The following is a 13,220-nucleotide window of genomic DNA, read 5'->3' as shown; positions in this document are numbered from 1 at the left end:
ACTGGGGAAATCGGGATGGGTGTGTCAGAGGCAGTGCGGTTGGCGCAGGATAGAGCAGGGTTTAGGGCTGTTGTGCATAGGGTCACTATGAGTTGCAAACGACTCGATGGCACATAACAACAACAACAACAACAACAAAGTTACTTATCTCCTTGATGGGAAACATCAACCCTTCTATCACAATGAAGAAAAGAAAGGAGGGAAAGTGAAATTATGTATGAAATACCTGTTGGAACCCTAAGAGATTCATACAGCCTGTGGCCTTCAGAACACTGAAGAGATTCAACCACTGTATGAGTGACCTGTGAACCAGTTTTGTTTCCTTGGCTAACTGTGGTTTCTGTAAAAACCTGAATTACCTCTGTGACATGGCAATTGTTGTGAAAATACACTTGCTTACAGTAAACATCTAACTATAAAAGATTAGTCATTTCAGTATGATAAGTAGACATGTTAATGCACATCTTCAGGTCCTCTAGTAGAAGGCCCTTAGCATTGAAAAGATCATTCCATCTGTTCAAATAAGAAGCACTTTTATATAATGCCATTTTCGTAATGTGGTGTGTTCTGTAGGGAGTTGCACCGCTAAGCCAAAGGCCAGGCCTCTCTGACTCCAGTCCATCAGTGGCTCTGAAGGAGAAAGATGGGTGGTCTCCTGTGATACAGCTTGGGAACCCCATGGAGTTTAGCTATCCACTCATGACTCTATTGGCAGTGTTTTAGATTGAGTGTACCCCTATTGGATAGTTGCAAATTCTTTATTTTGTAAGAGCTTTTATTAATTTTAAAATACTTTCCTTTAATAAACAAGTTTTTTTTAAGTAATTTCAGATGTTGTTGTTGTTGTTATGTGCCGTCGAGTCACTTGCGACTCTTAGTGACCCTATGAACAACAGCCCTAAACTCCGCTCTGTCCTGTGCCAATCGCACTGTCTCTGACACTCCTATCCCAATTATCCCAGTCACTGAACCAATCCACCTCATCGAGGGCCTTCCTCTCCTGCGCTGTCCCTCCACTCTCCCAAGCATGATGTCCTTCTCCAAGGACCGGTCTCTCCTCACAACATGTCCAAGGTATGTTAGACGGAGCCTCAGAATCCTTGCCTCCAAGGAGCCACCTGGTTTAACCTTTTCCAGGACAAATCTGTTTGTTTTCCTAGCAGTCCATGGTATTCTCAATACTCTTCTCCAGCACCACAGCTCAAAGGCATCAATTTTCCTTCTATCGTCCTTTGTCATTGTCCAACTCTCTGATGCATAACAGGTGATTGTTAAGACCATGGCCTGTATCAGATGCACCTTAGTCTCCAGAGAGACACCATTGCTCTTCAGTACTTTGGAGAGGTCCCTAACAGCAGACTTTCCCATGGCAATGTGCCTTTTAATTTCCTGGCTGCTGGTGCCAAGACTCTTGACTGTGGAGCCAAGCAAACTAAAGCTGTATACAATCTCAATCTCTTCACCATCCATCCTGATGCTGCCAATTGGTCCAGTTGTGAGAATCTTTGTCTTCTTGACATTGAGCCTCAATAATTTGCAACAGAGCATGTAGTGGTGCTAAGCCTAGAACTTAGGGGTCTAATCATTAGCAATGTAATGTCCTGTTATGTCACAGATAGAATACTGAAGAAGTAGTTGTGTATGATTGCCCACCCTTCTCCTGTGGAGCAGCTGGTGGCCTCAAACCACTTGGCCTTTGGGATTGCAGTGCAGCTCCTTGCCACTAGGCCACACAAATGAAATTTTCATAAGTAAAGGAGATTAGGAACTATTCACAACTATTCCCTTTGGAGTGTTTTAAGGTAGAAATATGTATTAAATTTTCAACAATGAACAATGGTATATAAAAAAAAAAGAAAAAAGGGAAGAAGCTAGAGAATTTTTAAACATGATAGTTACCCAGGAGAATACTTTGTTCTTTTTCTTCATGTCAGATTTTGGAGTACTGACATGAAATCTTTGCTGTGATAAAGTACAGGGCTTGAAATTTTCTGGACAACGTATCAATTGTATAATACACTAAAAGTTGAATATCATGCAGTTCACATACTCTCCAGAAAATTTATTTTACTAATTATACAATTACACTAATCAGTGAAAGGGAGCTCTCGTGGCCTAATGGTAAGAAGCTCCCAAAGGAAGGCAAGAAGCTCCCAAAGGCGCGTGGTTCGAGGCCACCAGCTGCTCCGCAGGAGAAGAATGGACAATTTCCTCTTGTACCATTATCTGCCCCTGAAAACCCATCACCGAAGGGTCAGCTATGGGCGGGTTCCAACTCTATGGTACACAACAAGAACAGTAGTGAAAGGAAGAAAGATGTGTCTAAGCAAAAGGAATGGTCTATCTAGTTTGCCCAATAATCCATTAAGGAGTTAACTCCAAAAATCTTGAAAGAGTTTTTATTTTCTACTTTATCTTAGCAGAGATTCTGTTTTACTCTGTTGTATCCCAGCACCAATCACTGTACCTGGCAAAACAACACTTATTTGTTGAATGAATTAATAAGAGGTTTATGTTAATTTCCTAGAGAGGCTGTAACAAAGAACTACTAGTAAAATATGGTAGAACAAGTTGTATAACAAATTGTTGTTGTTAGATGGCTGTCAAATTGAATATGTCTCATAGTGACCCTGTGACAAAAGACTTGAACCTTACCTTACCAGGGTAAGGTAGTTCTTGTAGTTTCCCACGTACTTGACCCCACTGATACAGTTACTGTGTCAAGCCATTTCATCAAGGTTGTCCTCTTCTTTGCTGACCCCAGTGTAATGTATTCCCAGTATCGTGTATTTTTCCAAGGACTGGTCCCTCATGAAAACTTGTGTGAAGTATGTAAAACAAAGTCTCACCATCCTTGCCTTGAAGGAGTACCTTGGTTGCATTTTCTCTGAGACAGACTTGTTTGTTCTTTTGACAGTTCATGGGACATTCAATACTTTTTGTCAACATCACAATTTAAAGGGATCACTTCTTCATCTTTGTTCATTGTTCAACTTTCAGATGCATGGGAAGCAGCAATTGAAAAGACCGTGTCTTGGTCAGGTGCACTGATGTCTTTAAACTGGTAGCCTTGCCCTTTAAAATTTTAAAGAGATTCTTGACAACAGATTTTCCCAGTGCACCATGTCTTTTGATTTCCTGATTGCTGCTACCGTGAGTGTTGATTGTAGATCAAAATAACATGAAATTGTTGGCAACTTCGATCTTTTCTCCATCTATCATGATGTTACCAGTGTTGAGGATTTTTTTTCTTGATGTTACGATGTTACCAGTACTGAAGGAGGTTCTTGATATTCTTCAGCAAGTGCATTAAGTCCCCTGGCTTACAAATGCAGGAATGTATTGTCTCACAGTTCTGGGGGCTGTTGCTATTGTTGTTAGGTATCATTGAGTGTGACTAATAGAGATCCTTTGAAGAACAGATTTGAACCCTGTCCTGTCCTATCCTGGACCATCCTCACAATGTCTGACATGCTCAGTTCCATTAGGAATGTGAGTTCATAATGGTGCAGGACTCCTTTCTAAGGCTGTAGGGGAAGAAGGTCCTTTCTTGTCTCTCCCATTTATTAGTACCACGAGGTTTGACTTGCAGCTGTCACGTAATCTGGCTTTATAGTCACAGGGAGTGTTCTCTGTGTGTGTCTGTTTCTTCTATATCTTTTCTCTTTAGCGTGAGTGGAGGTCTTTCAATCCCTTTGGATTGGGACTCATCTCATGCCAGTATGATGTCACCTTACCTGATAACATCATCAGAGATAAAACAAAGTCACACAGATATGGGAGTTAAGAGAAGTGTCCTGGTGGTACTTTGCTGCCAGCCAAAAGAGTTGGCAATTTAATCTACCAGCCAGGACTTGGAAGAAAATGTTAAGAGTCTGATTCTGTAAAGATTTACAGCCTTGGAAACGCCATGGGGCATTTCTGGTGTGACATATAGGGATGCTATGGGTTGGAATCAATGTAACGGCAAGGGGGGATTTTTGGTGAGGGAAAAGTGAGTGGTTTGGAGGGAGATGTTGTTAAAACTTTAACATATGCTTTAGAGAGACACAAGCCAATACATAAGAGGGCTTTAGCTAAGGTCTGGCCCCAGGACTCCATTTAATAATGTTGTGAATGAGACAAAGGTTTAATTGCGCTGAACTTTAATTTTTTCCTCTGTAGAGAAAGCTTTAGGTAAAATAATTTTTAAGGACGCATTTGATTTTAAGATGCTGAATCTGCTATCTCTGATTTTGAATGAACAGTTCATGTCAGTGTTTGGAATTGCTCTCAGAACTTTTCTGAATTGCCTCAACAGCTTATTTTCTTCTGGCACAGCAGCAGAGAGTCAATAAGAACTTGTTACATAATGGGAAGTGAAGAAGGAGCTGCTTCTGAAGCCGCATGAAGGTAATTCACTATGAGGATTAGGTGGCAACCCAAGTCTTGTCACATCAAACAATAGCGAAGGGACACGTTTTAGGCAGCTTGGATGACTTTATCTCCATATCCTTCTGGAGATTTATTTAAAAAAGCTTATATAACTGCTCTTCATTATTTCCAATAGCAGAGATCTTCTGTCTAGTATTAGGACAGTCATCTGAAAGGGAACTTGAGGCAAAGAAAAGGTCTATGTACTTTATTTCTTTATGAATCAAGTGTAACATACAAACTTTGCTTGCGGAACAAGCTACATTGGGAAAGTGTGACATCTTTGCCCTTTTGAAGTTAAGATAAAAAAATAAAAATATCAACAACTCTTTTAGCTTGTACCATTTTTTCATAATAGTGTAGGTGCTCTCTCTGTAGTATTTCATAGAACAATGTTTTCTGAGATAGTAGTCGTTATGTAAATGAAAGAATTCTGGTTTGAAAAATAACAGGTTAATCAAACAAATAGGTTTCTTGCCTGTAGTTCGTAGAGCTTCTAATGTATTACTATACGATGGGGTTCTGTAAATGGCTGTAGTAAAATATAGGCAAAGGTTTTCCCAGACTTGTGTAAAAAACTTCTTAACCCCACCTCTACAGACTATGGGGGCACTTTAGGTTCAGTAAACAAACTTTGAGAAATAATCTATATAATGTCTGTGTTGAATTTCTTGATAGAATTTTCCTTTAGGTAAAACAAACTGTTTTGTTTTTAAATAAATAAAAAAACCTGGATATGATAACAATCAAACAACACATTGACATATTGTACTTAATTTCTTATGATTGGTGTATTTATTTTGAATAAAATTGTATTTATGTTGTTGTGTTGTTATGTGCCGTCGAGTCGCCTACGACTCATAGTGACCCTGTGTACAACAGCCCTAAACTCCGCTCTGTCCTGTGCCAGTCGCACTGTCTCTGACACTCCCATCCCAATTATCCCTGTCACTGAATCATTCCACCTCATAGAGTGCCTTCCTCTCCTGCGCTGTCCCTCCACCCTCCCAAGCATGATGTCCCTCTCCAAGGACCGGTCTCTCCTCACAACATGTCCAAAGTATGTTAGACGGAGCCTCAGAATCCTTGCCTCCAAGGAGCCACCTGGTTTAACCCTTTCCAGGACAAATCTGTTTGTTTTCCTAGCAGTCCATGGTATTCTCAGTACTGTTCTCCAGCACCACAGCTCAAAGGCATCAATTCTCCTTCTATCCTCCTTGGTCATTGTCCATTGTATTTATGTAGTCAGTTTAACATAAACTGTATTTATGTAGTCAGTTTAATTATTTACCATTGGGTAATTTTTAATACGTAATGCTTTGGATTTTATAAAGATTAATTTATCTTGATATTTAAATAATAAATTAAGAAATTATCAGTATTATAGAATATTGGGATTCAGGAAATTGGCATTATAAAATATGTTTTTGGAAATTTGGTTTTTAATGATATATTCAATGATGATGATGTTGTTGTTGTTGTTGTGTGCCATTGAGTCACATCCAATCCATAGTTAACCTTCCAGTGGGTTTTCAGAGGGAGTTAATCTCACGGGATATTGCCCAACTTTACCCCACAAAACAGCTGATGGATTGGAATCATAGGCCTTTAAGATTGCAGTACAGCTATTTACTGCTAGGCCACCAGAGCTCCTTGTAATCAATGATACACACCACATAATAAATATTACTATAGTTTTTATATTTATATACGGTCTTTCAAGTTTGATGTATTTTAAGGAATGTACAAATAAGTAGTGAATTTGTGAAAATTGGCACAGTGAGCAGAAAGAAAATAAATTGTTGTATTTTTTAAACAGTGGTGTTTCTAGAATATTGAAGTAATATGGAAGCATATTTTAAGTGTCATCTCACAAATTTAATTATGTTTACAATTAAAATAATGCAGTATGCACCAGCATAAGATCCACATTCAAAATTAGCACAGTATAGATTCTTTGAAAGGATTCAGAAACCTTAACAAATTATTGGTCTCTAATCAACTAATAGAAAGTTGATAGGTTCAGAATGTGAAAAGCAGTTATGTGTCCCATAAAAAAATAATTTAGGTTAATGAAATGAGTTTCAGCAATATAGATCCACCACACCAGTTCAAAGAGAGGACTGACATTCCAGGCAAGCTTTATTTAGATGAAGCTGAGTTGTCTTTGAGATAATAGGCTTTCCACTCTGGTATCTTGAGTATTAGAGCTAAGCAGTTTCCCCAGAGTCTTTAAGTCCTTTCCAAACTATTTAATGATTGAGTTAATGGTATTGAAATAAACTTTCTCTTTTGAATTTCTTAGCCAGTTTAAAGATCAGTCCTTAAAACGGAATTTTGTCCTTTAAGATGTTTTGCCCACTTCTGAGGCTCGCACTGGCAGGCATCTGCCATCCTGTTCAATCACGAACAGTTGTGATAAGGAGAGTGAAGTATGAGCTAAATAAGGCTGAGGCCTGGGCAAAGTCATTCAGACCAGGGCACCAGGGACTCCAAGACCTCATAGGCAGTGGGGACAGAGAAGGGTGCTCCACTAGTGAATTTAAGAATATATATCTTAAAAACAGGGTAATAATGAGAGACCCAGTGTTTGATGATTTGAAAAATGAAGCTGAAGAGGAAAAATCAGAGGATGAAGACAGTAAAGAAGATGAGGTGAGTGAGGACGTGTTTTCCAAAGAGCATCATTTTTTCCTCTTAGGTAATGATTAGAAAAATGTGTTCCTTCTTCTTTTTTGAACAGGTAGTCTATAAACCTGTTATGGAAGACCTGAGCATGGAATTGGCCAGAAAATGCACAGAGCTCATTAGTGATGTAAGTGGTTTAAGTCTTTCCCCCTTCTTCTTTTGTTTTATGTGTGAGGTGTGTTATAGATGCATAGAACTGAGGAGAAAAATTCTTAAAATCATTTATTAAAGCATTGTTGTCCACGGGGTGAGTCCAGAAATGTTTAGTGATTTCTCCAAGGTCATACACATGGCGATTTATGCTAGAGCCATCTCCTGATTTTCTATCCCCGATCCTGCCCACCATGTATCCTACTGTCTCTCTGTCATGTGATCATAATCACTGGATTTCAGAGAAGATTCTGTATGAAAACCCCAAGGGTCTTTAAACATGTATCATGTCATTCATTTTGGGAGGACAACTACCCAAATAAATTATTTTTAATTTTTTGGGAAACTTTTTGAAGAAGGTGGTGGATGAAAAATTATATATATGTAAACATATAACACTTATTCACAAAGAAAATCCCTAATCTATATGATGATAACAGTGAAAAGGAGCATACTTGTTGCAATTTTTCATCCCTCTAGTAATAGGGGTTGGTTTTTAGTGCAAGGAAATTAGAGATTTATAGAGTTATTATAAATATGTATATGTATAGCAGTGTATTTTTAATATGTGCTTAGATGTTTGTATGTAAACATATATGCATGCATACATAGAGTAAATATGTACACTAGAGTTTTAGAAGCACAGAGGAATATTACTAAGGATAAGAATTTAGGTGGCTTTCTGGTCAGAGGAAAGAAGGCTCATATAAAATAGGTATGTGTTTATATCTTTATTTAGCAAACAATTCATAATACCTGCACTATCTATAGTTCCTAAAGAACAAGTGGTCAGAATATTTTACCAGTGTTTGTTTTCAGAAGCAATCAGTCCTCAGAAGTGGTTTGGGTGATGGCAAGTCCCCTGGTGTCCTTTCTTGAGTTGGACTTAACAGTAACCTAGGGGAGATTATATAACCTCTCAGGCTTCAAGTGTGCCACTTACCAAATAATGCCAACCCCAGCCCCCTAATTACAACAGCCCCCCCAAAAGAACCCCATTGTCGTCAAATTAATTTTGACTTATGATAGCCATTCATTGAATTTATGTGGCTGTAAACCTTAACAAGAAAGACTGACGATCATTCATCTGTGAAATAAATGGCTATTGGTTTCAAATTGCTGAAATTTTGGGTTTCAGTCTAACATTTAGCCTATTACATATAATTACTCACTCATTGTTGTTGAGTTGGCACTAACTCATCGCTGACCCCCAAGAGGATATTCAGAGGCCAAAAATTGAAAGGGGGGAGATTGCCCATCTTTGTTCCATGGAGTAGCTGGTGGATTTGAACTGTTCACCTGAGAGTTGGTAGCACAACTCTTACCCACTAGGCCACCAAAGCTCCCTTAACATTTATAATGTTGCTGTTATTAAGTACTATTAGGACACTATGACTTACAGTGACCCTCTGAAACTTGGGGTGTGTGTGTGTGTGTGTGTGTGTGTTGTATACCGTAGAGTCAGAGCAACCCATAGCTGACCCTCCATTGGGTTTTCAGAGGCTGTAAATCATGTAGGAGGAGATTTCCCATCCTTCTCTTTTGGAATGGCTGGTGTCCTCAAACCACATGCCTTCAAGATTGCAATGCAGCTTCTTGTCACTAGGCCACCTTGCCGTATCTTGTGCAATAATTATTGATGTTATATACCACTGAGTCTGAACTGACTCAGAGGTAACCCTGAAGTGGGTTTTCAAAGGCAATAAATCATATGGGAAGAGATTGCCCATCTTGTTCTCATTGAGCAGCTGGTTGATTTGAACCATGTACTTTAAGGTTGACTTTACAATTCCTTACCACTGAGTCACCAGAGCTTCATGGTACCATATTAGTAAGGTTATGGTGGTAACAATAGTGTCTACATAGTAGACAGAAACATTATGAGTAGTTCATTGATATTAATTCTCTATTATTTTTCTCTTGTATTTTATATAATTTTTGTTGTTGAAAATATACAGTGCAAAACCAACATCAACTCTGAAATTTTTACATGTAGAGATATTGATTACATTCTTTGAATTGTGCAGCCATTTTCATCATATTCATCCTCATTTACAAGAAAGTCTCTTAAGTTTTCTGTCAAGTCTTTGGAGTTATTGTTTCCAATTTTATTTTATATGAGTAGTCTTAAAAGCACATAGTATGCAAAGCAGATCTTTTTAAATTATTTAAGCCAAATTTTTGTTGGTTTTTAAGATGATTTCAGGGAATATTTTTTGTTTAGGGATTAAAGATTATTTCGTTCAACTTTCATTGCTCTAAAGTCTAGAGTCCATGAGAATTTAAAATTCTGTTTTGTCATTTCCTCCCTTTTAATCAAGACTGTTCTGTGGAATCTTTATTTAAAATGTTCAGCAGTGATGGCAACCAGCCACTGTCCAGTTCTGGATTCATGACAAAGGAAGTAGTTGTTCATGGAGACAATTAGCAATTCGTTCCATATTCTCTTTCTGTGTCCAGCTCTCCTTTCTTTTCTCTTGCTCTAGGTGAATAGAGACTAATTGTAGTATCATAGATAACCACTTGCAAGCTTTGATCAGGCATTGTGTCAGTAAACTAGGAGGTAGAAGAGACACATTGAGCACATTATTAGGCCAATTAAATAGGAAGACTTGTGAAACCATGACATTGACATTCTAAACCAGGGAACTAAAGTTAGTGAGGATGTATTTGTACATAAGTAGCCTCAGCTTCTACTCAAATTGTTGACATTATTTTGAATATGTCTATCAAATAACTTTCACCAATTTCATGTTTTACGGATAGATATACACTTCTACCCTTAGTCAATATGATATTTTTATCACTATTCACCTCCCTTTACTTCCTTCTTCACACCTTTGGTAGCCACTTATCTTTGCCTTTTCTTTTTCCATATAAATGAGGCCATACAGGGTCTGTCCTTTTGTGATTAGTTTGTTTTGCTCAGCATAAAGTCTTAAGATTCTATCCAAACTTCATGTCTCCTGCTAGCTGAGAATATACTTAATGACCACTACATCTGTAAATTAGTTTTCCCCATTCAGTCCTTTCTCTTATCCACTCTATTTTGTTTATTGCTATAGAATTCTATGCAAAGTTTAATTTAGCTTTATTCATATTTAATATGCAAATATCAATAGTATTTATGGTACCATTTAAAGCTTTATGCTATGTCAGGACATCTTCTGGCATTGTATGTATTTACTGAATTTTAAGTGTGGCCAAGCTAAATTGTATTATCTAAATCCTAAGGTCTACAGTGATACCTATAGCTATTAAGTGATTTTGTTGGGCGTATTTTGGGTAAGACTAGTTGTTAGTGGCTCTCAAATCAACCCTGTGGTGAGAGGTGATGGACTTTAACAATTTGCAAAAGCAAATGCCATGTTATTTCATTTTCATGTAGGCAAAACAAAACACATGTCATGATTTCTGTTTATAATAGATGTGTATTACATGGCAAGGTACTTCTAAATATTTAGATCATGATCTAAATTTATAGGTGTGTATAATAATGTTTATTTTACCATACTGAATTCTAAAATTGTTAAGATATTGTTGTTGCCATGTGTCATTGAGTCACCTGCGACTCATAACGACCCTATGTAAAACACCCTAAACCCTATTCTATCCTGTGCTAATCTCACTGTCTCTGACACAACTACCCTGTTTGCCCCAGTCACTGAATCAATACACCTCATAGAGGGTTTTCCTCTCCTGCGCTGTCCCTCCACCCTCCCGAGCATTGGTTTAATTTTTAGATGTTTACTTGAGAGTTTATTTTGTTAATATTACTGCATTTTATATGGTATGAGAATTTACCCCTTTTGTTCAGAAAATTAAAAGAGGAATTTGAACTTAGAATAGAATTTAAATAGTTTTAAAAACCAATTTTAATTTCTCTTTCATGAAAATCTATCTTGTTGTTGCTGTTGTGTACCACAGACAGAACTGACCCATAGCTGACCCTCTGGCAGGTTTTCAGAGGCAGTTACTCACACAGGAGGAGATTGCCCATCCTTCTCCTGTGGAGCCACAGGTGGCCTCAAACCACATGCCTTCAGGATTGCAGCACAGTTTCTTGCCCCTAGACCATGAAAGATCCCTGGTGGGCAGCTCCCGGACTTTATTACTGAATAATATGTTAATATTTTTTTAGAATTTTTATTTAATAATATTATTAAGTAATAACTTCTTATTTCCCTCCTAGAATTAGCAGTGATTTTATATAAAACGCATAAACTTCAATTTTAAGTATTTCTTTGCGTATACGGAACCCTGCAGCCTAAAGACCAGTGTTCACATCCACCACGTGCTCCATGGGAGAAAGTGAGGCAACCTCTTCCTGTAAAAATTTCAGCCTGGGCAGCCTAGTGAAATGTCAGTGGGAGTCAGAATTAACTTAGTAGCACTGGGTAGGATTTCTTGGTTATATAAAATGCACATAGAAGCAGCATCAGTCTTGGAGATAAAACAGACACAAATTGATGACTTTTCACTCTGATTTTCAGTCAAATCTATGCTGTACTTCTGCTAGTGGCCCATCTTTTAGTGCCCCCATGCAGTACACTGTTTTTTTCCAAGCTCATCATCTTAAACACATGGTGATGCAGTGACTAAGAGCATGTCGGCTAACCAGAAGGCTTACAATTCTAAGCTACTCAGTTGTGTGTGTTGTGTTGTGTACCATGGAGTTGGAACCAACCCATAGTTGATCCTCCAGCAGGTTTTCGGAGACATTTAATAGCATGGGAGGAGATTTCCCATCCTTGTCCCATAAACTCTACAGACAAGAACACTATGGGGCAGTTCTGCTCTGTCACATGGGGTCACTGTGAGTTGTAAGAGCAACCAACAACATTTCAAAAGCGAAGGACTCTGATGCTTCTTATGGAGCTCCAGTGGACTCGTGGTAAGAAGTTCTGCTGTAGTCTCAAAGACACACGATTCAAATCCACCAGCTGCTCCATGGGAGAAGTATGGGCAGTCTCTTCCCATGCATATAACTACCTCAGATAGTTAACTACCTCTGAAAATCTGCTGGAGGGTCAGTAGTGGATAACTGGCACACAATAACAGCAACAGCAACAACAACAGGGAATACTTAAAAGCAGAAGCATAAATTTGACTTTTAAATACCTTAAGCTTGTTTCATAATTTCACCTCACCCGTGTGTGTGTGTGTGTGTGTGTGTGTGTGTGTGTGTGTGTGTGTGTACTGTCAAATCGGATCTGACTGGTACAGGAAGGAGGAGTTTGCCCCTCCTTCTCCAGCAGAGCATCTGGTGGATTCGAACTGCATACCTCTGGGATTGCGGTGCAGCTTCTTGCCGCTAGGCCACCAGAACTCCCTACCAAGCCCTTTGTTTATGTTTTGAAAACATTCTCTTTCCAAGCCATGTCACCAAGTAGATTTGATGTCATGGTAGATGTGGCCTAGTGGCAAGAAGCAGCACTGCAATCCCAAAGGCACGTGGTTCTACAGCTGCTCTGTGCGATTAACTGCTCGACAGTACACAACAACAACAGTAGCCCTATATTGGGGAGCTCTGGTGAGAGAGTCCATAGGGAGCTGTTCTGCTGGCCCATCATCGCTGGTGGCTCATATTTACCAGCTGTAGGAGAAAAGTAGGCAGTCCCCTCCCGTGTGATTTACGGCATCTGAAACCCAATGGAGGGTCAACTATGAATCCATTCTGGCTCAAGAGCAATGGAGTTGATCCGATTACACACAGCCACAAACCTTACACTTGAAATAAGACCTGTCTGAATCCAAGAGGCATCATAATGGCATTCTTTCCTGCCAGACGCCCCCCCCCCCCCGTAGTATTATTTGCCTTTCCACAACAGGTCAGTCCCATAGGTCCTATGACCTCAGTTCAGAGATGGTGAAAAGCAAGCCCAGAGAGCTTTGAATAGCTTATGTATCTAGTTTGTCTTCATGAAGATGTCTGTCTGCACCCTTGTCATTACTGTAATTTTTCCTCT

At 38.9% G+C, this 13,220-nt stretch overlaps 1 protein-coding gene across 2 annotated transcripts in view; it reads left to right on the top strand.

Moving 5' to 3' along the window:
- Positions 1–13,220, top strand: part of NEBL (nebulette) — a 588,942-nt gene that overhangs the window by 395,157 nt on the left and 180,565 nt on the right. The window contains exons 1-2 of one of the 2 annotated variants that reach the window (XM_006887051.1): positions 6,988–7,072; positions 7,161–7,228. The exons of the other annotated variant lie outside the window; for it this stretch is intronic. Coding sequence (XP_006887113.1) covers positions 6,988–7,072; positions 7,161–7,228 — 153 coding nt within the window. Of the gene's footprint in view, positions 1–6,987; positions 7,073–7,160; positions 7,229–13,220 lie in introns of those variants that run through there. 2 annotated transcript variants of the gene reach the window in all.

The sequence above is a fragment of the Elephantulus edwardii genome, unplaced genomic scaffold (assembly GCF_000299155.1).
Source record: "Elephantulus edwardii isolate Elephantulus edwardi_28Jun2011 unplaced genomic scaffold, EleEdw1.0 scaffold00054, whole genome shotgun sequence".
Lineage (NCBI taxonomy): Eukaryota > Metazoa > Chordata > Mammalia > Macroscelidea > Macroscelididae > Elephantulus > Elephantulus edwardii.
Note: the sequence above shows the minus strand (reverse complement) of the source record. Positions and strands in the feature narration are given on the sequence as shown.